Consider the following 27,237-nt stretch of genomic DNA (forward strand, 5'->3'; position numbering starts at 1 on the left):
CCTGTTTGAGTTCCAGTCCTGACTTCCTTTGGTGATGAACAGCAGCATGGAAGTGTAAGCCGAATAAACCCTTTCCTCCCCAACTTGCTTCTTGGTTATGATGTTTGTGCAGGAATAGAAACCCTGACTAAGAGAGGGTGTGACCGTGAGCATGCTTCCAGATGGGTTCAACCAGAGTGGGAAGACATGCCCTGAGTGTGGAGGCGCCATCCCATGGACTAAGGATCCAGACAGAATAGAAAAAAAGAGCTGAGTATCGGCACCTGTCTCTTTTTGCTTCCTGACTGTGGTGCCTTGTGCTCTGTCACCATGCCTTCCCTATCCTGATGGACTGGACCCTCAAACCCTAAGCTAAAATAAACCCTTCTTGCCTTTAAAAAAAAAAAGTCTAGAGACAATATCCCAAAACAACTGCTGGCTTTCCTCCCTATTTCCTGTGATGAGTGGAAAAACTCATTTACTATGTAACTGAAGGAAATCACATGACCCTTCTGTGGCTGCAAATCCCCAGTCACAGTGCAGAGACTGGTCAAATCCTGAGTCCTTACTTTGGAGCTAAGAGCTCATTCTACTATGTTCTAGCACACCGAAAATCACTAGGAGAGAAACCCCTCAAAGAGCATAAAAAGCTGTAGTCAATGCAGGAAGTGAGGTGGACACCCACATCTCTGACGCTGTAAGGACAACTTCCTAGATTCTTCCCCAACTGCACCCTGATCCAAGGTCTACCTGGATCTCACAGAAGGGAGTTTCGAGAGCCTCGGGGTGATGCTCTGTCTCTACTGCTTCCATTACTGACACAATTTAAAACCAAATGTATTTTTGAGAGTAAGTAAGGTAGAAAAATGAGAATAAATTATAAAGTATGTGTTTGGGGATGTGTACTGCCAAGGAGTCACTGAGTCCCATGCCAAGTACTAAGTACTGAGCACTGAGTACTGAGTACTGCTCCTGAGTGGAACGATGACTTAAGTCTGCTTTTCCTGTGTATAAGATAGAGCACAGCAGGATAACCTCACGATCTATGCCTAGGACCGCAGTGACCAATCCACCGCACCGTGAACCAATACACTCAGGGGGATCCGACAACTACACCAGTAGTTATTGCTAACTGAATTATTATCTGTCTGTAAATGGTAGCTATTTTATCTCTTAGCAATGTGCAGACACAGCCTCCCTGGCCCAGAAGCGAGAATCACCCTGAAGATCCCAAAGTTCCTGACAGTCCCTCTTCCACATGAGACATCCTTCCAGAGTCCCTCTCTGCTCCTGCCAAAGCAATTCCCCAAGATGTAAACAGATGCACAGGTTTAGACCATGGGGCCTGGAGGTATCTCAGCTCGCTCAGCCTTCTCATTCTTCCATGAGAAAAGGCTCCATGATATTTAGTGACCCCACCCACGTCTCCAGAGTGTAGCAACACTTACTCCAAGCGCCAGACTGTGAAGCAGTCCTGGTGTAAGAAAGACAGCACAGGTTGATTACTTCGGATGGGAAGTCTCAGATTTCAGAGGATCGTTCTCCTGTTGGTTGGTTTGGGATGGGTATTTGTCCATAATGACATATTTTGGGGGTGAGACCCTGATTTAAATTCATTAATGTTTCATATACACCTATGGTAGCTATAATCTTAAGGTTATTTTATGTGATATTTTCAGTAATTTAGTGCCTAATGAAAAATGTCATGCTGTGAACTGTGCGTTCGAAATGTTGGAGATTGCAAAGCATCTTGAGTGTTTTCCGGTTTTCAATTGCTCTATTCATACAGTCTTTCTACACTAAATGATTCTCTGGATAAGACTACTCCTTTCCAAGTGGTGATGGCGCACGCCTTTAATCCCAGCACTTGGGAGGCAGAGGCAGGTGGATCTCTGAGTTTGAGGCCAGCCTGGCCAAAGAGGGAGTTCCAGGACAGCCAAGGCTAGACGAAGAAACCTGTCTCTAAAAACCACTCTTTTAAAACCACTACTTCTAGGGCTGGAGAGATGGCTCAGCGGCTGAGAGCACTGGCTGCTCTTCCAAAGGTCCTGAGTTCAACTCCCAGCAACTACATGGTGTCTTACAACCATCTATAAGAGGATCTGATGCCCTCTTCTGCTCTGCGGATGTATATGCAGCAGAGCACTCATACATTAAGTAAATTAAAGAAAAGAATGACTACTTCTTAAAATAAATTGGTAATCTCAAAAACACCTCCCTGGAGCTGGGTATGGTATCACAGTCCTGTAATCCTAGCACTCAGGAAACACAACAGGAGGATGTGGAGTCCAGGGCCTGCTTGGGCTACATGGGCAGATCTTGTGTCAAGAAAACAACAAAACCTATAGGAGGTTTAAGGGGGCAGTGAGTTGGTTCTGGAGACTTTACAGTTACAGACATGAAGGTGTCTCGCCCTTTGGCTTGAATTCAGAATAAAGCCCTGCAGGTAGGGGAGGGCACTGCAGGGAACCAGAGCTCAGTGACTCAGGAGCCCAGGGGACAGACACTCAAGTTACCTCACTGATGAGCTGTCCAGCCTTCTTTGCCTGTTCCAGGTTGAGACTCCCCTCTGTCAGCCACCCAACTCCCCTCATCCATGCCAGGTCAGCTTTGTACTGCAGCTGCAGGAGAAATGTCACCAAGCTCTAATCTGACATACACAGACAGACATAACCAAGTTCATGGGAAAATCCAAAATGTCTTCCCAGAAAGCCACTCCCCATTCGTCTCCCTTAGGGAGGGAAGGCCACTGGGTGCTCCCTGAGATGGAAATGAACACATTCCACCTTCGTGTTGAGACACTTTGGCCTTGCCAAAAGTGATCTTTCATACCATTGACCAACGTTTCCAAGATGTTTCTCCTCGGCTCTTGTTGCCAGCCCATCTTGACTTTCACACTAGCTCCAAGCCCCGCCCCATCCTGAGTTTACACTGTCTTGGCTCTTTGTCTCTCTACACCTGTCTATCCTGGACCTGTTACAGCTATAGATCTTCTCTGAGTTATACAACGGACTCACGCACAGGTTCAAATCACTCTGAGAACTCATCTGATGGCAAGGTGCTGGGCCGAACCAGCAGCTAGTGACCACTCACCTCGCTCTGCAGCCCGTAGGCTTTCTTGGCCCACTGAGTTTTCATATCTTCAGGCAACACCGTATAGTCGTGCAGTTTCTTTCTGTAGTCGAGGTCACTGGCAAGAGCTTGGGCCTTCTTAGCGTGCCTGAGGTTCACCATGTCCATGGGCAGGTTAAAGTGGGTTTTACTCTCCTCAAACCCTTTCTTATATTCAATCTTGAATGCAACAAAACAGGGCTCATTGATTAAAGGCTGTTCTTGCAGGAGTTAAGAGAGAGTGGGGAGAGACTCTCAGGATTCTGGAAGATTTAAGCACTCTGGGTGCAGCCACCTATCTGCTGGAAAGGTGGCCCCAAGTCAGTGTTACCACAGTCATACTGGTCCTGTCCCCTACCTGCTTGTCATCTAAGGCTATCTCTTACCAAACTTCACCCCAGTTCATGGCTGTTGCAGGAGAGGCTGCCACCTATGCTTTCTGCAGAGGCTTTCCAAAACGAAACAACAAAGTGTGGGGCTATAGAATCAAAGAAGCCTAACTTCAAACCAGCTCATTCCCACTGTCCCTTAAATATAACTCACGTTGCTCACATGGCCAGGAGGCCTCTTGAAAGTTACATCCCCTCCCTTAGGGCTCATTTTCCTTAAGGAACTAGTTGTGGCCAGTCTTAATACAGTCACAGAAATGTGCTTAGGATAGGGAGTGTTATGTGCAAACAGCACACGCTAGTGATGAGAATACAAGGGTGATGGTGATGGTGGCGAGGAGGATGCATGTCAATGGTGGTTTCCATGGAGATGGTGATGATGACTGATGCTGTGACAATGGCGGTCATGACATTAGTTACAGCTGGGGCAATGGTGATGACACCAGTTATAATGGCATATGGTGAGAAAAGACAGTGCCCAGCAGTATGAGGGGCAAGGTGCCAGGTATTGAGCGATCTAGGCTCTAACTCTACTCTCCCACTGCTATCGTTGACGACCATATGGCTTTGGATCACAGATACTCAATGTAACAATTTGTTGTCAATTAAGTCAAAGCCCAACTCCGATTCTTACTGTGTCTTTATGCTTCATGACCATGCATTTCCCAAGACGTGTCCCATGGTGTATCTAAATGCATGACTTCTGTGTCAGCTCCCTTACTCCACTCAAGCCATGGTCTCGTAAAGGCCTGCCAGGTAAATCTGCTCAGCTGCTCAGCAGAGCTGCATGGCTTCATTGCTGGCTTCATTGCATGGCTTCATTGCATGGCTTGGGAAGGCTAGAGTAAGAACTCAGTGCTCATGTGTCCATCCTGTATGCTTTGCATTGGGTGAAAGATTTGACTGGAAACCATAGGTGTCCCTTCTAGTAGAGCTCTCCTTCCCCAGAGGCTCCACGACCAACCTACCATGATCTGTCCTAGGTGATGAGTGTCAATCTCCAGACATTCCAGTTATTTACAACCAATGACAATCAAGTTGGCTGGAGCTGGGGATACCCCATTAGCCTGGCAAATGTTTTAAACATTAATACTGTGACCACCCAGAACATCATCACAAAAAACCTACAAGCTCAACTCCCTGCTATAATTTAGATGTGATTTGTCCCTGTTGAAAGTTAGATTGAGATTTAATCCCTCAACAGTAGTGGTGGTGGAGGTACCAAGTCAAACCTCTTGCAGCCTCATGAACACATCATTGCCTGCCTGTCCTGGGGCTGGATTTATCATCATAAGAACACGTTGTTATTAATATAAAGCAAAGCTGCCTGTGTTCTCTCATTTACATACACTAGCTCCCCTTTACACCTCTTTTCATCCCAAGCAACACGGGGCCAACCCAAGGGTGTTGCAGCTGTCCATCCTTGGGCCCTGGAGCCTCCAGAATTACACAACAAAACAGAGCTCTTCCTTCCTCAAGTGCCGTCTCTAGGATTCTGGTTTAGCAGCAGAAAGATGGACTAAGACACTCTCACATTTGAGTTTTTTAGCTCTGGGAGCGGGGAACCTGTGAACTGCTCATTCTCAGAGCTCCAGAGTCTCTTGCAGTATTTCACCCAGAGCACTGCGTGACAAATACCTGTGGCATAAATAGATGTACTCAAGCACCTCTGTACCTTGCTCAGTAGACGCTGTCATCCCCGGGACTATCCGCTTCACGTACTTTTAAAGAACGCTGTGCTTTGGCAAAATAAAGAAAGTGAACAAGTTCCTCATATATAAGCCAAGAGAGAAAAGCCTTGCAGGTGGAAGTCGGCAGAAAGGCAAGCTTGCCCAGGAGGAACTTTTAAGCACAGCTATCAGTTAGGGGCTGGGGCGGGAGGAAGTTTACCTCGCTGCTCATCTTGGCCACCTGCAGAGAATGCAGAAGCTTAGAGTCTGTGGCTCCCAGGGCTCTGCCCTTCATTTTCTCATATTCTTCTTTGTATTTAACCTTGAGAGGAAGAAGACAGTCTAGTGAGCAAGAGAGAAACTGCCCTAGAAGGGACTCTGACTGTAACAAACACAAAGAGAACAATTCTTGCGGTAGGGTGGGGAGAGTGCCCCCTCCATCTTTCTCAAACCCAGAAGAAGATTAAAGTGTTGCGATGTTTACAATGTTAACAGCCATTATTTCTTCAGCAGGTGGCTGGCATCACATTGCAACTGTTCCTTATCCCTTACACAATTCTGTGTTAACGAGAAGAACCTACGCTGCTAGCAAGCTCCCCCGAGGCTTTGGCGGCCAACAGAGACATGGCGTCCAGCTTCATCTCAAAGCCTTTCCCCTTTGTCTTCTGCCAGCCTTCTTTGTACTTCACCTGACAAACAAACACAAGCACAGGTGAGTGGGCCCTGCTACCCACCCATCTGCAGGAATTTGAGAGAATTTTTCTTTCAAGCAAACTTGGTTTCTTCTATTGTTGGCAGGCGGGAGAGTCTCAGCTATTATTGTCAAGACTGTCACAGTAATCACTGATCCTTAGGGCCACCCATGGGACAGGACAAAGAACCTTCATTGCCTGGTCACGTGCCTTTGGGTAATTACCTCTCTGAGCTGTGGCTGACCATTTACAAAATGCATATTATAATTCTCCAAGCTGCTGGAAATGTTAAGTTGGGCGTGGAGCTTGAAGGCAAATCCTAAACTGTGTGGTGCAGCCAAGAAGCGAGGGTTTGATGCTGCCTGCAAGAACCACCGTGTGTGGTCCCTTCCTAAATGCGCTGTAGACACTAACTACAAATCCTCACACAAGCCAAGGCTCAGCAAGATATTTACTAGGGTCGTACAGCTCAAACGAGTCCAGCATGACTTCTGGATCGGGGTTTGTCTCATATCAAAACCCACGGCAACAAATGCTGGGAGGTACGTTAACGCCACGATGAGCCCAATAAACACAGATTTATGGCATCACGTCCTCCGCCTCAACACAGAGTAGTCTTTGTACAAAACAATTTGTCCCTATTTTTTGTTTTCCTTCCCCATAACTCCCACCTAGGCTAGTGGCCTAATCGCAGACCATCCTGTGACTCCTTGTGTTTTTGTTGATCATGTCAAGATTATTCTTGAAACTTAAAAAAAAAAATCTCTTCTCACAAAGTCACCAGTCAGTCGCCGGGATGATGATGGTGGTGGTGACAAGACTGCATGTTCACATACCATGCGTGTATCTGCATGTTCACATTCTAAATCCCTCTGTGTTGAATGCCCTGGAAGACGCTTCCCTGGGAGGCAAGGAGGCCCTGCTTGTTTGAGCATTGGTGAATGTCACGCCAAGCTCTCCCCAGCTTGCTCTTACCTCGCTGAACAGTTCTGCATTGGCCTTGGCCTTCAGCAGCTGAGGGGCGTCCTGGGGCAATGTGTAGTTCAGCTTGTTTCTCTCATAGTCAGCTCGGTAATTCACCTGTTGAGTTTAAAATAGGTCTGCAAGGTTTGTGTGTAACACACAGGAAGAGAGCCGTTTCCCACATCCCTCTGATTCCTGTTGCAGAGAGGGGGTCCCTGGGAAAGGCCCTTTACAAGAAACTTGGGGTGGTGAGGGGGAGGGAGTTTTAAGTTAACAGATTGAAGGTGTCAAATGAAAAATGAAACAGCTCACGGGCACATCCAAGTTTGTAAGTTTGCAAGATACCTCTAAGTTGCTGTGGCGCTGAACACTTTGCTATATGTAGGCTAGACACTTGCCAGGAATCAAAAATCAGTATTATCAGAAGTAATAATATTGATTATGTACAGTTATAAAAGGCACACCTTGAACCTCATGTGCACAAAAGAGCTAAACACATGGGTAAGATGGCAGTGTCACCTGTGAGGACTGTAGCTCAAAACTTAACCCTGGGCCACGGGGCGTTGTCGAGAGAGTGGCAGCATTGGGATTATTGTTAGTTTTTGGTGTGCTGTGTCAAAATTATAAAAACGTACTTCATTCTTTTTACTTTTTAGAGATTCATACTAAGATATTTACAGATGAAGCTAGGTAGCATCTTGGATTTTCTTCACAATGAGAAAGAAGGGGAAGGTCAGAGGGCATGCACATGTGGCAGGGTGGGCTGTGAGCTGATCGTTATTGAAGCTGGTACCAGGGGCTTCAATATGCTCTGCCTTTGCATACATTGATGTCCTCCACAATAAAATGTTTGCAAGAAAGGGCATCATTTCTCGGCTGTAACCACGCATTCCAGCATTAGTAAAAGTAAAATCCTCGGGGTCAGCTGTCCAGAGGCCTCACAGCAATTGCAAAATTCCCAGCTGAGCTGGGGCGTGCTACGTACATGGCTCAGCTGCTGGGCGTTGATCTTAGCTTGAACAATCTGTGGCGTGTTTGTCACCGAGCTGAACTTCAGTCTGTCAATGTTCTGCCTGTAGTTGACCTGGGCAAACACAGGCACGGGAAATGTCACTCACCATCATCCCTGGGATGTGCATGGCTCCCTTACTCGGCTGTAGTGATTTTCGGAGAATTAGAAAAAGAAGACTCCTAACTGGATATCAAGGGACACGCCAAGCCCACGGAGACTGAAAAATGATCCATACGTGGAAGGTTGGATAACACGGACAAGCAACACATTAGCAGAGACCAGCTCACACCGCAGTGGACGCAGGAAACACACTGTCTGTCTTCACATTGCCAACCGCAGCAGTTCCCTGCCTTCCCCACCCACAGAGAGAGAAGGAAAGTGGCTGGCAAAGTGCATGCAGGCAAGGACAAGGTAGCTATGGGAACTGTGGAGACTTTGCTAATAGCACTTGGAATCCAGAACAGCATTTGAGAGCATACACAAAACCTCTGTCCCAGTAATCTCATCCCGAGGCTCACTGCCAGTGAAAAAGGACGCAGGACCATTTTATAAAACCATCAGGAGGCTGGAGAGATGGCTCAGTGGTAAAAGCATGCACAGGCCTTGCAGAGGACCAGAGTTTAGTCCATCACCCTCATCAAGTGTTTCATAAACGGCAATAACCCCGGCTCTGGAGCATCCGATGCCCCGGCCCCCCTAGATTCCGGCACTCAGGAGCACATGCCCCACATTCAGGCACCTACACACAATTAAAAATGAGTTGCATCTTGACAAAAATTCAAGTTGTATGTTTCGATGCATATACAGTGCAATTTTTCTGTTTGTCTAACAGTAGATATTTGGGGCTGCTAGATTTCATTCTTGAAACTGCAGATTATTTTTGAAGGAGTAAAGTGTCATTAGCCATTTGTACACAAGGATACTTTCATCCAGCCCGCGTATTTCCTCTACGTGCACCTGACTGCGATTCGGAGTGATAGGAAGGGAAACTAAAAAGAGACATCAGGGCCTAGGTTTGGGGCCTGAAGGTACGCAACATGGGAGGCAATGGAGCTGAGCTGAGTGAGAAGAAGCCCTCCATCTTACTCAGGATGGCTGAAAGTGAAGCGGTGATGCCTGTCATGGCTGGCCAACATGCCATGGCTGGCCAACGGCCCCTTCACAAATTCACGTTCCAACAACACAGGAAATGAGTAAACTCATCCCTCCTCTCTCTTTCAACCTATCTGGCCTCGACCTCTTGTTCATCCATCCGCTCCTTCAACAGACATGGAGTCTGTGCAGAACAAGCAAAATTAGACAAAGCCCTGCCCTCCCACATTCCAGATGAGTCTCTGCTGCCTATTTACCCCATGCTGATAGTGGTGGCTCCCTAGTGCGTGCCTCCCCATCTCCTGGACTCCTCCCTAAGTCCAGTAAACCCATCTGGGATGCCAGAGCATGTCCCTTCAGACTTACTATCCACTGCCCTCTCTGCTGGTGGAGCCACTCACATGACAGCCTCGTGAGTCAGCACACAATGGCTCTGTTTCCCATCTGTTACCAAGAAGCTATAAATCCACGTTCTTGTATAAACCACTGCCATTTTTTTGAGCCAATGCTCATGTTCATTTGCTCAGTTTAGTTGCCCGTGACGTGTACGTGTTTTAATGCATCTTTACGGGTAACGTATACACATACCGTTGACAGGTTTAAAAACAGATATATAAAATCCTGGTTTGAGCAAGCTTTCTGGCAGGATTTCTCAGTCTTTAAATTTCTTCCACAGCATTTTGTCACTTCTAAAGACACAACTCCAAGACAGAGGACTTTCTAAATTTGGTTTTAAACATTTCCTCTTAGAGAGTGTTTAACTGATCGTTTTTTGCTACCTGACTATTTCCTGCTTGTGTATAACGTGTTCCAATCCCCCTCCTCCCCACGCCCTCTCGCATCTCCCTCCCATGCCCACTGATCCCTCATTCCCCATCCTCAGCCAACCCATTCCCAAATTCATGATCTTTGCTTTTACTTTACAACCTACTTAGTTGAACCAGGGTCACCTGGACGCACCAGTTGTCACTATCACTTGGCTCCTATGTGGTCTTTAGTAGATCCACAATTGAAGGCAACGATCCCTGTCTTCTCCCTGAATCTATCAGTAGCAAGCAGTTCAGCAGAGAGAGATAGACAGACAGACCACCCCAAACCATCTTCCCTCATGCCTGACTTTTACTAGGCCTACTCTTACGCAACTCTTTGATGGGATTTGAGGGAATCCATTCCTGTAAACAGGGTCAAAAGTGTCACGGTGAGGTCTTGAGATCCTAGGCCCTGGGGTGAGGATTGAATGCCATTTATCTAAGCTGACATAATACCAAGCTGCTTTCTAAATATGTATGCTTATACCAACAGACAGCTGTCCTCTGCTCAATCAGAGGAGCTTCTCTCCCCATCGAAGGGCACGAAGCTGTGAATGCACAAGATGCTCAGAGATGGGTGTGTGCTCACAATAAGTGAGACATGAATACCATGTCCCCCAGGGCTTGGGAGCGCTGCAGAAAAGGGAGCAGAATGAACGCAGATGCCAGAAGACAGACAGGAAGACAGGCTGCAACTGACATCTTCCAGGCGAGGCACAGCCGTGCCAACCACAAACTCCCAGCACGGGCCTGCTCCATGCCCACTGACATTTTAAGACCTGGCAAATAAGTCTATATTTTAAAAAGCCACCGATAGGCATGGGGTGCCCACGTGTTCATAGGCTCACTTCTGAAATAAACTTGAGGCCACCTTGGGCATGCTGGCTTCCAGCTTATTCATGTCACACTTCCCTCCACTCAATATCCAGTAATAGCAGTTCTGACCAACACAGGGCATTTGCTGTGCACGTCCCGTGGCTCTCAGTGCTCCTCCATACATCCTAACTCAGTTACCTCCCCAGCGGTCCTGCCCTGCAGTAACTCCTACCCTGAAATGTGGAAAGGGAAGCACAGAGAACTAACTAGATGCAGCTCAGCTAGTGAGGGGCGAGAGCTGCGATCGGCATCCCAGATCAACTGGAGAGTGGTCCTCCGGCTGTGCCCTTGAGTCTGCACTCTGTAAGCCCAGTTTACCTGGAGTGCTTGGGACAATTGCTTATAGACAGACAGGACTCACCACAGAGAGCCTTCTGACTTGTATATTGAGATTGGGAAATCTATCCCGTGAGCAAACATGACAGATAAATGTGTCGTTAAAACAGCATACATGGACACCGCAAACCTTCGGGCTCAGAGTTGACTGCGCTGTTTGGAGACCATCACTTCCCTGCTTTTTCATTAATAATTCAAGGAGAAAAAAAAAACCACTTCGTACATCCAGAGTAAATAGGGAAAACTGGAGATATGAAGTCATTTCAAAGTCAACTGCTAATGAGATTAGAGTGTTGCAACTGTCTAATGCATTAATTCAGAGGAAAAATTATCAACTCATAATAGAGACTTATTAGAATTCAGAACTAGGCATGATAAAATGTCACAAAAACTGTATTTTTAAAATAGCACATCCCTTCCTGATAGTTCTGCACTGAATATGTCATACTGGGCACAATTACTTTTCTCTGCAGGACATAATTAACAGCTTCCATGATTAATTTCACAAACGTTTGGCCACCACTTCAATCTACATTCTAAAAGCTTCTATGCTAAAGATAGAGTCCCATTTTAGTTCTATTAGTATGTATAAAAAGCCATCTACAGGAATGCCCTCTAATTAAGGATCCATGCTATATTTAATTTTCATGGCTATTTTACCACCTTTAAGGCGACCAGATGGCAAGACCACAAACTCTCTTGAAAAAGAAATGGTTTTCCCACTTCCTGAGTGTTAATAATCTACATTAGGACTAATTTGCTCAAACACATACCAGAGCCACGACAGTAAGAGGAAGGAAGGAAAGAGGCACTTGTAGATCAGCCCTGACTCAGTCCCTGCCAACTTCTGCTACACAAGACATAGAAGCCCTGTTGATTTTGATTTTATTTCTGCATAGGCCCAAGAAAACAAGTAACTAGCCTGGGAATGGCTCTTGTGCTGCCTGCTTAGACACTATCTCTAAAAACAGTGTCTATTGCAGTTCAGGTTAATCCTAAACTAGCTACAACGTTTCAGACGTAGACCTTGACGGAGAGTCGTCCTACAGACATACCTGTAGTAGAAAAGAATGTTACAATGGAAATACAGAGCTATATCAATCTATCTCATTTTACTTGTGCTAATGACTAGGCTTGGTCTCTAGAGCCTGATTGTAAACACACAAATCATGATATTACTTTTAATTGCTACATAGCTTATGAAGTATTTGGGACCAAAAAATAAAGATGTTTTGGTTTCATTGGGATACAAGAGAGTCAACCAAACAAAACTCCTTGGGAAAGAGAAGCACAAAGCTTGGTCCCTTCTGCCCTGTGGGCTCTCATTGCCTGCTTCATTCACTTCTGCAAAGCCCTGTTCACGCAATACGCTGTCATTACCAGCTCTTACTCCTCAGTGGTCTAGACACTGTTTCAGATCCAGCAAACCAATCTCACCACATCTACTTGCCACAAAAAAGAGGGAGAGCGGTGAAGTCCTATCTAGCAGCAGAAAACCCCAGCTGGCCACTGGTGCTGTGCTGAGCCCATGGGAGCTGGAGGGAAGCACTGTGGGCAGTCAGGGAGCACAGGCAGAATGACCCGATCTATTAAGTAATTAGTAGACTGGAGATTGCCTTCTCTGGCTAACTACGAGATCAGCTCATTTTTAAGCAAGTGAATTACTTTATCTCTCTCTTCATGCTTTTTTTCTATATTTTTAAAGTTTTAATACTGAACACACAATACAATTATTATAATACCAAAATAATAATTTTAATTAATTGAATCATTTTGTTTGGGATGCCTATAAATAGTCTCACTCCTGTAATAAGTAAGGAATCTAGCTACTCATCTGTCTGTCTGTCTGTCTGCCTGCCTTCCTGTCTATCTATCTATGTTTGTCAACATGCCCCCTGAGAAAAAGGTATAGTTAACATTACCGTTGGCTCTTAATTTATACCTACTTTATCTTTAACATACTAAGTTCTAATTTTTTAAAGGTCATCATTGCTGTGGGAAAATTATTGTAAATGTGTCCAGCTCTCCAAATTCTGAGAGGAGAATTTGAACTTAAGGATATTTTCAAGACAAGAGCAGAACCATCCAAATTTTACATAGAAAGTGAGTTTTTAGTCATGCATTCATGGACGTCCCAGAGGAGGGATGGGCCCCATTCCTAGCCCCTTTGATCTCCTGTATATTGATGAGATTTTTTTTCCTTCCCATCTTTCTGCCTAAGACTTACTCCACAGCAAGTCATAGAATGAAGGGTGGGGGGGACTCACATCCTTCAGGGGAACCAGCTTCATCGTTGTTTGGTAGAATGGAGTGGCAGTGGCCGGGTAGTTGTAATCCACAACGTCATGTTTATAATCAGCCTTGTAGGCAACCTGAAACCCAAAGAAAAGAGGGATCAGTCCCACTTCCCCCTAACCTGTTTTCGAATGTCATAAATATTTCTAATAATTAGAAACAAGATTAATTCGCTTTCATCACCTCGAAAGAAAACTACATCGCATTCACACTTTTGCCTTTAATGAATTCGAATTACTCTTAATTAGTTCAAACTGAGTCAACTTCCATCTGTAGTACATTTATTTTATCTTTCTTTTTAATTATAAGGCTCTCGTTTTTTTTGTTTTAAACACGCAGTAACACGCAGTTATACAAGGGCAGTGCCTCTGGGCAAACTTAAAGACAATGAAAACTTATAAACTTCAGAGTAGTCTAGTTATTGTTCTAACAGTCAGCATCTGTGCCCTTGGACAGAGGAATGTGAACTAGGTCTCCTGTAAGTACTCATTACCTCCAAGATTTAAAATGCAGTCTTTTCATATCTGTGCGCTAGTCTCCATGCCAACCCCTGATGTCTGGTTACCCCGTTACCCTATTGCATGGCCACAGCATGTCTTCAATGAAAAACAAGCTCTCCCCTAAGTAATCACCTCTCGTCCATAAGAGCTTTGAAATCCCGCAGTGTTTCCAATAGGAATGGCACTGGTGCATTTTGCTGAATCATTCAGCAGTGGCACGTTATATTACACAGAATCAATGATAACAGATCCTTCTAGCCAAAGCACACTAACTGGCTCTGGCTGGGCCTCTGAAAGTTTTAAGGCTCTTATAATTCTTTACATTTGTCAACATTTAAAGATCTGCGGGGGGGGGGGCTATTTTTACAAATAGAAACACCCACATTTAAAAAAAAAAAAAGGCTTTAAAAGGAATTGGCCAAAGGAATCGCATGCCAACCAGCTGATTTCCACTTTCCCTTAAACACAACTCACATTGCTAGCCAGGCTGCCAACTTTGAGAGCGTGGAGCATGCGTCTGTCCATGCCGACTCCGTCATAGTGGCCTCTCAGCTGGGTCTGATAGTTTTCTTTATATTTATTCTATGAGGAAACAAACTTTTCATGATAATTTCCCAACTAGATGAAGGTAAACGGTCTTAACGGTCTAAGTCTAAATATAAGCAGGATTGCACTATTGGAGAAAAAAAAACCAACAACTTGTTTTTAAACACCTTAAATTTCCAAAAAGCCCAAGAACTTGAAGAAAGACAGGCAGACAAGCACACAGAAGTACATTTCATGGGGAGCACCATGGCAGACTGTCCTGAGAGGACTGTGGCAGACTGTCCTGGAGACACCAACACAGACTGTCATGGGGAACCTTGAGGCAGGCTACATGTGGTTTTTTTTTATTTTTATTTTTAGATGTTTACTTTTAAATTTACCGGACTTTTCCGGTGTGGAAACTCACTTCCAAAACATGGAGCTGGCAATGGACAACCAGTAGACAAGCCCTGGTTGTGTGGTTCTGAGCCACAAGTCAAGTCATTACAAGTTATTGCTTCTTTGTCTAAATGCAGTCACCCTTCTACATCCATTAGGATCTACATGTGTGGACTCAAGCGGACACAGATGGAAACATCTGACAGAACGATTGTATCTGTAGGAAACATGTGCAGGCTTTTCTCTTACTGTTTCTCCTTTAAAAACTCAGCATTTCTGTTTATGTGGTACTATTGATGCATCAGGTATTATAAATAATCTGGAGAGACCTGACGCCTATATGAAGGCTAGGCTCCATCACAACACCATGCTTATATAAGAGACTGGGCATCTGTAGAGGATTGTAGTACCTACCAAGAGGTCTTGAACCAATCCCCAGTGGATGTTATACACGAAGGATGGAATCTGAACCTTGTCAAATTTTATGATGTAAAAACTAACCACTATGGCAACCAATAGAAAAAGGAGTCCTGGGCTGGTGAGATGGCTCAGTGGGTAAGAGCACCCGACTGCTCTTCCAAAGGTCCAGAGTTCAAATCCCAGCAACCACATGGTGTCTCACAACCATCCATAACAAGATCTGGCGCCCTCTTCTGGAGTGTCTGAAGACAGCTACAGTGTACATACATATAATAAATAAATAAATAAATCTTTAAAAAAAAAGAAAAGAAAAAGAAAAAGGAGTCCTGCCCTAAATTCTGTTTATCAAAGAAGAGGAAAATCAAAATGGGGTGAATATATCTTCAAACCTTCTCTAAGAACACCCAAATGTATAAATGATACTCTAGCATACATCTGGTCATAGGTAACGTGGGGAAATCTTATCTGGCTCTTCAGCTGACTCTGTTAAGTGAGATCATAGATTCACTCAGAAGCACACAGTCACAGTGAGAAGAGACGCTGCATGCTCCATCAGTCCCCCAGACTAGCATTCAGCACCAGGAACAGCTGCGGAGCCACACAGGCTACACGAACATAGTTCCACCTTGAGGACTCAGTCACATACGGGCAAGCAGGGAAACACTGGGGCGTGACGTCATTTGATAATAAGCTGACTAATCCCAGCAGGCATTCCTAACCAAACTCAGTGCACCATGCACCCGAGAGGCCATGCTTCTCTGAGACACGGGGATCAGGTCACAAAGTTCATCCGTTGGGAGATGCAGATGCCCAACCCACAAAGCATGCTGATGATGCTGATGGAGTGACTCACATCGCTGGTGAACTTTGAGATCTTGCTCACATTCCTGAACTGGGGTGTCTCACAGTAGTTGATACTGTGACCTTTACTATTCTCCAGACCCTTCTTGTACTCCACCTTGGAATGCCAAACACCAGGTGCTTAACACAACCACCCCTGAAGCCATTCTCGAAAACATTCCCCAAGGTTTGACTGGGATATTTTTTTTTTTTTAACAAAACTTTTAACTCAAGACTTTAAGTAGGGCAGAGGATACTGGAAGCGTATGGTGCTTTCATTTATTAAAAAAATAAATAGCAAAGCAAGTTATTTCATCCTAGAAATTACAAATACACAGTCCTTCTCAACAACAGGTATTCTAATGCTTCACACAGATCAAGAACTGTAAAACAGGGGTTAGGGTGTAACTCACGACAGAATCTCCCCAGTATGGGGCTCTGTGTTTCCCCTACAGATTCAATTAATAACAATAATAATAGTGGTAGAAAAATTTAGAAATGGCATGGGTACTCTTGGGGTAAAATGTCTTGGCTGTTTCTGGGACATCTAGACTTCTAGTCATGTCCTGTTTCTCCCGGGAGCTTGCTACATAGACAAGTCCACCTAAGAAACTCCTCCCACCGTAGACTCACGTGGCGTGTCTCTCTGTGAACACGTCAAGAAAATTTAACAGAAATGCTTTACAAAGCAGTATCATAAAGGAAGCCACTCCAAGGCAGGCCATCTTTTAATTTAAAATGAGCTGGTATTTGAGTTCTCTGGGTGCCTGGGTGCAGGATGTGAGGCCATTGTTATCAAATAAGACCAGTCAGTCCCACGTAATTGCAGAAAACAGCTAATGGGGAGTACCATTAGGAGGGACAGAGCTGGTTCATCTCACTGGGTAATCGTAAGGGCAAAACGAAGTAGAAAGCACCCTTGAGATGGCTCATCAAAGGAAATACAATGCAAATTGTTTTAGTGCTTGATCAAATGGCATGGAAGAGCTCTGCCTTTTTAAAGTATGCAAGGTTCACTTTAATGCTGACAACAGGATATATAGTTAAAAGGGTAAAACCGTGTATGCGTTTGAACCTTAACTCTAGAGCTACATCCTTATTTTAAAGTGAGAGCTGGAAGGATGTCTTAGTGTTACGAGGCCACTGCTCTTGCAGAGGGCCTGGGTTCAGGTCCCATCACCCACAGGGAGGCTCTTCAGTTCCAGGGAATCCAGTGCTTCTGATCTCTGGGCAGACACATGGTGCAGAAACATGCACTCAGGCACACGCACATCCACATAAAACATATGAAAGGACTTAACATTACAATTGTGCGTGCGCGGATGTCTCTGTGCCTGTGAGTGCACACATACACACTGTCAAGTCCACATGTGGAAGGCAGAGGTCAATATTAAATGCATGTTTTATTACTCTCTCACTTACTTTTTTGAGGCAGGGTTTCTTGCTGACCCTGGAACTTACTGTTTCAGCCACACTGGTTGGAAAGCAAATTCCCAGGATGTACCTGCCTCTGCTCTCCCCACCCCCACCCCTGCCCGCAATGCTGAACTTGTAAGTTTGTGCCACCATTTCTGGCTTTTATCTGGGTGCTAGGGATGTGAGTTCAGGTCCTCCTGTTTGTATAGCAAGCACTTTACCCACTGAGTCATCTCCCCAGACCCTATAGATGTGTCTTGATACTCATATGTATGGTCAGTTATGTATAGTCACAGAAAAAGGCAGTATACTCTTCCTGGGTGGTTGAACTGTCCCTGAACTCCACCTACCCGATGGACTCTGGTTCTACTTCTGTCCCTGCGTTCAGTATATCAGGTCAGAGACTTTCCTTTTCAAGGCCTATGAAAAAGGGATGCCCCAATGATTGCAAAGGTCAGCCAGAGCTAACAAAATGATCATATATATATCACATGTTATATATTAATATTAATTATATATCGATACAGTCACTATTATATTATATATCATATAGCTAACAAGATAGATCGAATGTTTCAGGCTTTCCCCTCCACACAGTCTCAGTGTCAAGTGCTCTCATTTGCTGTGTGAACCTAATGACCCGAGGTCATTTTGTAAGCCGAGACAATGTGTTGGGTCCCAAACACAACTTTTTATTTAAAAAAAAAAAAGTCCCTGAGCTGGATTTGGGCCATGAGCTAGATCTGACACTGAGGCAATGGTGTGCTGGCATCTGCTCTAGAGTATGGGAATCATCTAGAACGTTTATCAGTGCAGAACCTGAGCTCTCAGCACTGAACTTTCAACCTCAAAGTGTCCAGATCTCTTGATGGGGCTCCAGAAAGTATGATTCTGAGCATTTAAAAGTCAGAGGGCCATCGATCAGCTCGGTTTGAGATTAAGGCCTGACCATCAGAAGTAACAGAATGTTCTAAGGTATCTACATTGCAGCGTTAGCATCACAGGGAACATTTTTCATAGCCACAAATTCTTCCCCTTTGTCAGAGATGCCACTCAAAGGTCTTCAAGTACTGAACACCAGTGCAAGTGGCAGGAGCCACTGTGAAGGGACGCTGGAGATCCAGGGAGCTCCAGGGAACTCCAGGACATATGTCTTTGCCAACCAGTCCTGTTTCAGAAAGGCTTAAGCATGGGTGGTTTAAACAATCTGCACCCTCCAGCAGCTAGGCCAGCCTGGAAGGAAAGGGGAACTCGGGTGATAGATACAGCTTCTCTGAACTGACTCCAGTGATAAGGGAAATATGGCATTTAAGACAGTCTAGACTTTGATTCCACACTAATATAACAATAAGGGATGTCTCAGAGGTTCAGAGTGCTTGCAGCTCTTCCAGAGGACCATTTTGTTTGGTTCCCAACTTGATCAGCTCATAACTGCCTATAACTCTAGCTTTAAGGGGATATGGCGCCCTCTTCTGGATTCTGAGAGCACCTGCACTCACATGTGCACACACACACACACATGTGAACACACACACACGTGAACACACACACACATGAGCCAACAGGGAAAGATTTCACTTGTTTGGTTCTATATTTGGAGACTGGCAACATGAGGACCATCTGCGTGGTTCCATTTTATTTATTTGTTATAAGCCAGGATGTCATGTAGCACAGGCTGGCCTCTGACTCACTATATAGCCTAGAGTGGCCTTGAACTCCTGATCTTCCTGCCCTACCTGTCAAGTTATTTATGCATATATATGTGTGTATGTATGTATGTATGTGTATGTATGTATGTGTATGTATGTATGTATGTGTGTATGTGTATGGATATGTGTATGGATGTGTGTGTATATATGTGTGTATGTGTATGGATGTGTGTATGGATGTGTGTGTATATATGTGTGTATGTGTATGGATGTGTGTATGGATGTGTGTATGGATGTGTGTATGTATGTGTATATATGTGTGTATGGATGTGTGTGTATATATGTGTGTATGTGTATGGATGTGTGTATGGATGTGTGTATGTATGTGTATATATGTGTGTATGAATGTGTGTGTATATATGNTGTGTATGGATGTGTGTATGTATGTGTATATATGTGTGTATGAATGTGTGTGTATATATGTGTGTATGTGTATGGATGTGTGTATGGATGTGTGTGTATATATGTGTGTATGTATATGGATGTGTGTATGGATGTGTGTGTATATGTATATAGGTTATAGATAGGTGCCACAACCAGCTGCATTATTTTTAAACAAAGCCATTGCATTCACTGTCTGAGAGGAAAAGGGGGACAGTACAGAAGTATAGCTCTCCCCAGTACTCACCTCACTCACAAGCTTGCTCACACTCTGAGCTCGCTTAAGAACCAAGTTGTCCTGGGCTGCAAGGGAGTGAAAATGCGCTGCACCTTTCATCTTATGGAAGTCCTGCCGGTATTTTATCTGAAAGAAACACACAAGGGGAATCTGGAGTTGTGGTTGCCACGTTAAGATTAACTCAGTAGGACTCTTGAAAGGAAGGAAAGTTCCTATGGGCTTTAAAAAAAAAAACAAAAAAAAAACACCTTATTAAATTTAGAAACCACTTGATTCTTTTTGTGCTAAAACTTTTCCTGGCTCTGTCCACACACTTCTCGTTCTTTGCACTCCAATACTGCCTAGAGGAAGAAGACAGATTCTTCAGGCTACCATGGCTAAGAGAATAAAATCCAACCACAATCTGCCCCAAATTTCAACGCTTTTTCTGCAGTGTCTCAGAGGAAGGAGTAACGCCTTGCACTTCCCATCTCAGGGCAAAGGTGGCGCTGTTCCAGGTACCCAGGCACTCACTGAACAGTGGCAGAAAGAATGAATGCTAGGGACCAAGTCCACGCTGGCATGTTAAGAACTGCAGTGAGCACTACAGTCTACCAAGCTTAATTATAGCCCGTCTCTCAAGGACCAACTGCCAGCTGCCTAACATTCTTTAAATAAACTTATCACTCACTGGGTCACGCCCAATTTGATAATACATGACTTCTTCAGTGAGCTTTCCCTTCAATCTCACACTGGCGTTTTGGCAACGGCTCCCCTCATCCCCGCTGACCTGCTTGCACCAGCATTTGTACATTTTGAAAATGGCCTAAGTGAGCAGTAGACTTTGTCCAACTGCATTTCCATGCAAACAGATAACACAATCAAAGTCTATAAATAGATCAATAAGAGAGTCTGCTTTTGCTTGGCTCTAGGAGATGTGTGCCTGTGCTCAGTGTTCAGCAAGTGTGGCTGTCAGCATCCCATAATCCACGCCTCAGTGGCTCTGCCAGCACTTACGTCACTAACAAGTTCGTTGGCCTTCTTGGCATTCTGATACGCTGGGGTGATCATGGCGGGGAAGCTGCCCTTTCCCCTGGGCCCATCACACTCTTCTGAGTAAACCTGGTGAGCCAATCAGAAACTTTGATCAGTAATGTGTCCCTCCTGGCACGGGTGGGGTCAGCAGTGATGGCCCCAGAGACTGATCTCAGAAAAGCTCATCCAGAGATGTACATGTGGTGAATAAGATACTAGAGCTTGGAGCCTGGACCACTATATCATACATATGTGTATACATACATACATACATACATACACTATATCATAATACATTATTTCATACATATATGCATACACTGTATCATACATACATACTCTATATCATACATACATATACTATATCACATACATATGCATACAAAGATGCATACACTATAACATACATGCATGCACACATAGATGCATACACTATATCATACATACATACATGCATACATACATACGTACTCTATATCATACATACCTACACCATACCACATATATATGCATACAAAGATGCATACACTATATCATACATGCATGCATGCATGCATACATACATGCATACATACATGTATACATATACCTGCCTCTTCATCTGCACTCTGGCCTGTGCAGGAGACAGTCTACAGAACCCCAGGATCATAGCACTCTGCCTGGGACCTCCTCTGAGACGAGAGCCTACCTTCAAGAGACCCATGATAGACTCTAGTGAATACATTTCCTTAAGTAAAATACTTGGATCAAATCTAAGTAGCAAGGTCCCTTTTTATGACCAAAGTGGAAATTGGTTAGTTTGAGCCCTCTGTTTTTGCTTCTCTGCCAGAATGCTTGAATCAAATGTAAGGGGGCGGAGGGGGAAAGGTTAAGTTGGGAGGAAGGAAAGGATCTAAGTGTGGTGTTGCTTGGTTTTGGTCTTCTACTCTCTAGTTTTGTTTTGGTAGCTTCATTTTAAAGTGTGTGTGTGTGTGTGTGTGTGTGTGTGTGTCTCTTTTGTAAGGTACTGACTTCTGTTGGGGAATTGCTTGGTTGTGAATAACAAATTTTCATAGCATAGATTTTTCATGAGTGTAGTCATTAGCAAGAATGAGCTGTGTGGTATTTAAGGCACTACAGATATTTATCGTTTACCCACCCGCCTGCCTCTAACACCGTCCTACCCATGCCCTGACAAGTCATGCTAAATCAAACAGCAAAATGCTACAGTAGACCGAGCTCCCTCCACAGCACTGACGCCGCCATCCGACACCCACCTTGATCCTTGAGTGTGTTATCATCAAGACTGGACATTGCCGTCAGCATGTGCGCTAATGACTAGGACCTACTAGAACACTACCAAATTACATGTCAGCTACGGGCCAAACTTAGTGTCCAGGCTTCCTTTTGATCCTCTCCCCAAATGAAAATTGATTAATTTAAGCCTCCTGCCTGCTTGGCTGAGAGAATGTTCTGAGTCAAACATAATCAGTGAAAAGGCTGTTTTGGGGGCAGGGGAAAGAAGGTTCTAAGATTCTTTGAAAATGGGCTTTGTGGTTTTCCAAGTCGGGTGAACACAAATGAAATTATGTCTGTGTTATAACTAGGGGTGGGAAGATGGTGAAAATACAGACTAGATATTTTTGCCAAATATCAAAGCAAGAGTTTTCTGCTCTGTTTTGTTAGTTTCTTTTTGTTTGTTAAGACAAGATCTCACTGTGTAGCCCAGACTAGATTGGGACTCACGATGTTTTCAATTATGGGAGCCCTCCTTGCCTCTGCCTTCTCTTATAGGATTACAAATGTAAGACATCACACTTGGCTTCTGCTAGGTGTTTTGTTTGTGTGTGTGATTTAAAAAAAAAAAAAAAGAAAAAAAAAAGAAACTTCTTCATAGACATTTTTCTGCATCTTCTAAATTATGGATATGTTAAGAATGTATCTCACTGAGTTTAATACAATAAGATGTCTGTAGTTTGCTTGTATGACTTGATTAAACTGTGTTTTAAATTCAAAATGAACCATTTCTTGCATAGGCAGACACTTTTACACACGGTTCAAACCTATATTCACATGCATTCCAAGATTCATGTGGGATACACCCACCTGTGGTAACTTGGTTTTTTTAAAGAGGAAGAATTCTTTGTGGTTTGCTATATAGTTCATGTATACTGCCAAATAGTTAAGAAAAATTATTAACCACTTAACCTCATTGGATGTATCATTAACACACACACACACACACTTACACACATACTGATACACACTCACACACATATACATACACACCATACACATTCACACACACACTCACACACAACCATACACACACTCACACACATGTACTCACACATACTTACACACTTATACACACACTTACACACATACACACCCACATACATACCCTCTCACACTCTTCCAATATTTTTACCTGTGACTGTAAAAAGAACAGTGCTTCCTTTTTGTCATGATGACTTTTTGACAGCACAGGAGTGTGAGAATAAGTCACACTGAGTGTGTTATCTTGATCTTTCTACTCCATGACCTGATATAGTCCCAACGATAAATGGAATGGGGCACAAGGCTTGTGCTTTCCAGAATACACCACTCCATCTAGCAACTTAGGTGAAATACTTACATCCTAAGAAAGTTATCCCTGTGACTTAGAGAATACTCAATATTTTTCAAGATATACATCTTTGGGGTGTGTGTGTGTGTGTGTGTTCTGAATATGCACACGTGCAAGGATGCAGAGGCCAGAGGAAGACTTCTAGCATCCTGCTCTATCATGCTCCACCTTACTCCCTTGAGTCAGGGTCTTTCATTGAAACTGGAGCTAAGCTGGCAGGTAATGATCCCCAGCTATTCCCACCATTCTACCCTGCACTGAAGTTACAGCTGTGCATGTAATAGACAGCTTTTCCTCCCTCCCTCCCTCCCTCCCTCCCTCCCTCCCTTCCTTTATTTTTTTTTAACATGGATGGTGGAAATTTGAACTGAAATCCTCCTACTGACACTGTAACCACTCTTACCCACTGAACTATCTGCCCAGCCCCTCAAGCGTACATTTGAGTCCTGTCAATACTCACGCAGTGGTGACCTAACTCAACCGATCAGATTCCTAGTGACAGTTTTACGACGAACAGATGGAAATGTCCTCTTATTGGCCAAACCACCACATTAGCACAGGGTTTTTTTTTTTTTTTTTTTTTTTTTTTAAGGACTTGGGATCTGTCACCTAAGCAGATGAGCTGAGCTCTGTATATTGCCTGCCCCAAGTCCAAACTCTGATCACGTGTCCATCACTGTCACAGCTTGGAGAAGACCAGCTCCCAGAAGTGTCATGTACCTGGCCACATCGGTCTACAGAGTCCTTTGTCATCCCGCCCTCAGCTCCGACAGGGCTAGCCATTCCCTTCATTTCTCTATGATATTGTTGATGGTATCTCACCTGTTTGGAGTAACAAAAAAAACTCAGTGAGTCCCAATATAAGAACCACAAAAGTTAAAAAACAAAACAATGCTTTGTGGCATCTTCAGTCTCTGCTTAGGTCTAAGGAGAATGCCATAGACAGAAGTAGCACTGTCATGGGGAAAATGATTGACAACTATGAATAAAAGGTAGTTCTTGCCTCTTAGTAATATATAAAAGCAGACAGGAAGTTGGACCTCCCAAACCAGGTTAACTTCTTGCTTCCTCCTTAACAAGACAACACAACCCAGGTACTTACATCACTCGCCAGCTCAGTGGCCCTTTTGGCTATCTGATAAGCTGGTGTGATCATAGCAGGAAAACTGCCTTTCCCTCTCTGCTGCCCACCATCTTCCATGTACCTCACCTGGAAAATTAAAAAGAGAAAACCTGAATGACCTACTGCGGTTGTACTGGGGGCTCTGAGCGGGAGTCCTCTGAGAACTCCGGAAGTCCTGCCTCTCGCCTTGGATGGTTCTTAATGTATGGAACAGCTTACAGCTTGGTGGGCCTCACTCATCTTAGCTGCCTGTTCGTACCCAGCATGATGCCTGGCTCCTGAAGACACACAGTGTGGGGTTTGGCACATCCTTGTGTTGCACTGGTGTGGGCCAGGGGTGGGGCTGGAACTGAAGAGCTGATGTCACTTTTGGGAGAGGAAGTGGGCGTGTCAGACACAGATCTCAGCCAGTGCAGGTGGAGACCACTTCTGAGCACAGAGCTAGGGTTGTGAAGCTGGGGATGTGAAGCTGGGGTTGTGCTCCAACCTTCCATTCAGAACCACACTTGGTTCGTGGACTTAGCACAATGTGGAACCCGTGGGCTTAGAAAAGGGAAGAGGTAGCCCCTTCAGAAGTCAGTCTCTCAGGTCTGCAGTGGCTGAAAAGGGTTCTCTCATCTGCATCTGATATGCCTGGCTTGGTTCAAATATAATGGAATGGCTTCTGTCTAAAGAGTTTTTGCAAGTCCTGTGAGGGCTGACTTATGGCATGTGACCTCAGGAACGTCTTCCTGGTACCTGGGCAGGACCAGGAGTCTTCCCTCCATTCCTCCTTCCCTCCCCTCCGGATAACAACAAAGAGGGGTCTTAAGGATCATCATGCATTAGACGGAATCGTCTGTATGTGCATGTGTGTGCGGCACACATGTATGTTCACATGAAGGAGAGTACACACAGTGTAGGTGCGTTTGCATACGTGTGTGCTTACATAGAGAGGCCTGAGGCTGACATTTGGCATTTTCCTTCCTCCTTATGTATGGAGGCAGGGTCTCTCGCTCAACATGACGTTCTCTAGCCAGCCAGCTTGTCCCAGCATCTGCTGTCTCTGCCTTCCAAGCTCTGGGACTGCAGGCAGAACAGCACCCTTGTCTGGGTCTCGTAAGGGTTGTGGGGAGTCTAAACTCTTGTCCTGATACGTGTGTGTCAGTGTCTACTGACCCATCTCCCTGGCCCTCCTGCATCATTTCTTACGTCATTTTGAAGCTGTCCCCCAGCTTTGGCCCGGAGCAGCTCGGGCGTGTCCGCCACTGGAGTGAACGTGGAGACTCGCTCATCGTGGCCTCTCTTGTATTGCACCTGATAAGGAAAAACTGAGTCAAAGCAGTGCCATGCCTACCTCAAGCCTCTGTGAGAACCCTGCCCTACTGCTCCCTAAAAACTACATCTTCAGACATTAAAACAAACCTGTTCCAAGTCTGTACCCACACGTATTATCTTTGAAGATACACCAACTTGCAGAGTAGCAGGCACTTCTAAAATGGCAACTCCTGTGACCCCTTCAACACGCACATCCATTGGGACTATTATTTACCATGAATAATTGAGAGGCTAAGCAATTTGACAAGAGCTACACAGAGAATGTTCTAGAGAGTCAGGATTCAAATCCTAAGTTCCTATGTCTAAAAATCTGAGCCCTTATCTCCCCACACACAAGCTGCACCAATCTCCAGGTAAACCCACGTCTACTCTAAGAAAAACCAGCAACCTGAAGACACATTTACTTCAGCCACTGGATACATTACAGGGTCTCTGTATCTTCCCTTTTCCACATCTCATAAATGTGGCCCAATCAAGGCACAGAGGACACAGCATTAAGAAAGCGTGACTTTCCCCACAACTCTACAAGATTTTTTTTTTCATATTGTTTTCCTGAATCACAGAGCTGGCTGTATTCATGTCAACATTTAGCATCATCAAGGGAACGCATGAGCTCGGGGACTCTCACCTGGCTGGCCAGCTGGTTGGCTGCCTTGGCCCTTTGGTAGGCAGGGGTGATCATGGCTGGAAAGCTCCCCTTGCCCTGATGTTGTTCACGGTCTTCTGTGTACCCCTGCTGGTCAGAACCACAGCAGCATGAGAACAGACAGGAGCTCATTAAACTGCCAGCAAACAGAGGCTGGACTCATTCCATACGTCGGAAACACATCGATTTCTGGGGTAAGCTTGAACATGGCGCTTGACTAACACCATCAAGACTGGGAACCTTCAGTGTTTACATCATATTATGGGGAGCCCGGTATAATTCCCTCGGGTGCCCTGTATCTTAACACAGCCATTAATCCAGGAGGCTGGAGCTCGCCTCCAGGGAAAGTTCTACAGCACAGGAAGGGAAATGTCTTATTTTTCCTCCTTAGCTACTGAGGGACTCTGAAGGTTAACTTTTCTAATGAGAAATAAGACCCAAGTTCCTATTGCTTTCTGTTTTCTAAAGGGGGAAAAATTGCAAAAACTAACTGTAGCTAGGCAGTGGTGGCACATGCCTTTAATCCCAGCACTCCGGAGGCAGAGGCAGGAGGATCTCTGAGTTCAAGGCCAACCTGGTCTACAGAGTGAGTTCTAAGAGAGCCTCACTTAGAGAAACCCTGTCATGAAGAAAAAAAGAAAACAAAAACAAAAACCCAACAGTAATTTCTAAAGTAGGTTTTCCAAAGAAGAGCTGTGGAGGAACGGGGATACCATCTGCAGTTAAGGATTTCTGCAGTCCTCTCTATTCCTACACTGTCCAAGCATTCCCTTACAATCCTGGAGGCGAAGACTCTAGTGTCATCCATCAGAATTGGCTCCTTCTGAAGCAACAAGAGGAAATTCTCCTCCTCCTCCTCCTCCTCCTCCTCCTCCTC

At 44.7% G+C, this 27,237-nt stretch overlaps 1 protein-coding gene across 3 annotated transcripts in view; it reads right to left on the reverse strand.

Moving 5' to 3' along the window:
- The window catches only part of Nrap (nebulin related anchoring protein), a 71,323-nt gene that overhangs the window by 37,304 nt on the left and 6,782 nt on the right, over window positions 1-27,237 (reverse strand). For 2 of the 3 annotated variants that reach the window (XM_029472326.1, XM_021152165.2), the window contains exons 6-19: window positions 26,343-26,450; window positions 25,589-25,693; window positions 24,377-24,484; window positions 23,995-24,096; window positions 20,649-20,753; window positions 19,662-19,778; window positions 14,199-14,306; window positions 13,197-13,301; window positions 7,790-7,888; window positions 6,817-6,921; window positions 5,731-5,838; window positions 5,370-5,471; window positions 3,073-3,270; window positions 2,496-2,600 (exon numbers count right to left, since the gene is read on the reverse strand). In XM_029472326.1, coding sequence (XP_029328186.1) covers window positions 2,496-2,600; window positions 3,073-3,270; window positions 5,370-5,471; window positions 5,731-5,838; window positions 6,817-6,921; window positions 7,790-7,888; window positions 13,197-13,301; window positions 14,199-14,306; window positions 19,662-19,778; window positions 20,649-20,753; window positions 23,995-24,096; window positions 24,377-24,484; window positions 25,589-25,693; window positions 26,343-26,450 — 1,575 coding nt within the window. The remainder of the gene's footprint in view (window positions 1-2,495; window positions 2,601-3,072; window positions 3,271-5,369; window positions 5,472-5,730; window positions 5,839-6,816; window positions 6,922-7,789; window positions 7,889-13,196; window positions 13,302-14,198; window positions 14,307-19,661; window positions 19,779-20,648; window positions 20,754-23,994; window positions 24,097-24,376; window positions 24,485-25,588; window positions 25,694-26,342; window positions 26,451-27,237) is intronic. The other variant, XM_021152163.2, reaches the window with a different exon arrangement.

This window comes from Mus caroli, chromosome 19 (genome assembly GCF_900094665.2).
Source record: "Mus caroli chromosome 19, CAROLI_EIJ_v1.1, whole genome shotgun sequence".
NCBI lineage: Eukaryota > Metazoa > Chordata > Mammalia > Rodentia > Muridae > Mus > Mus caroli.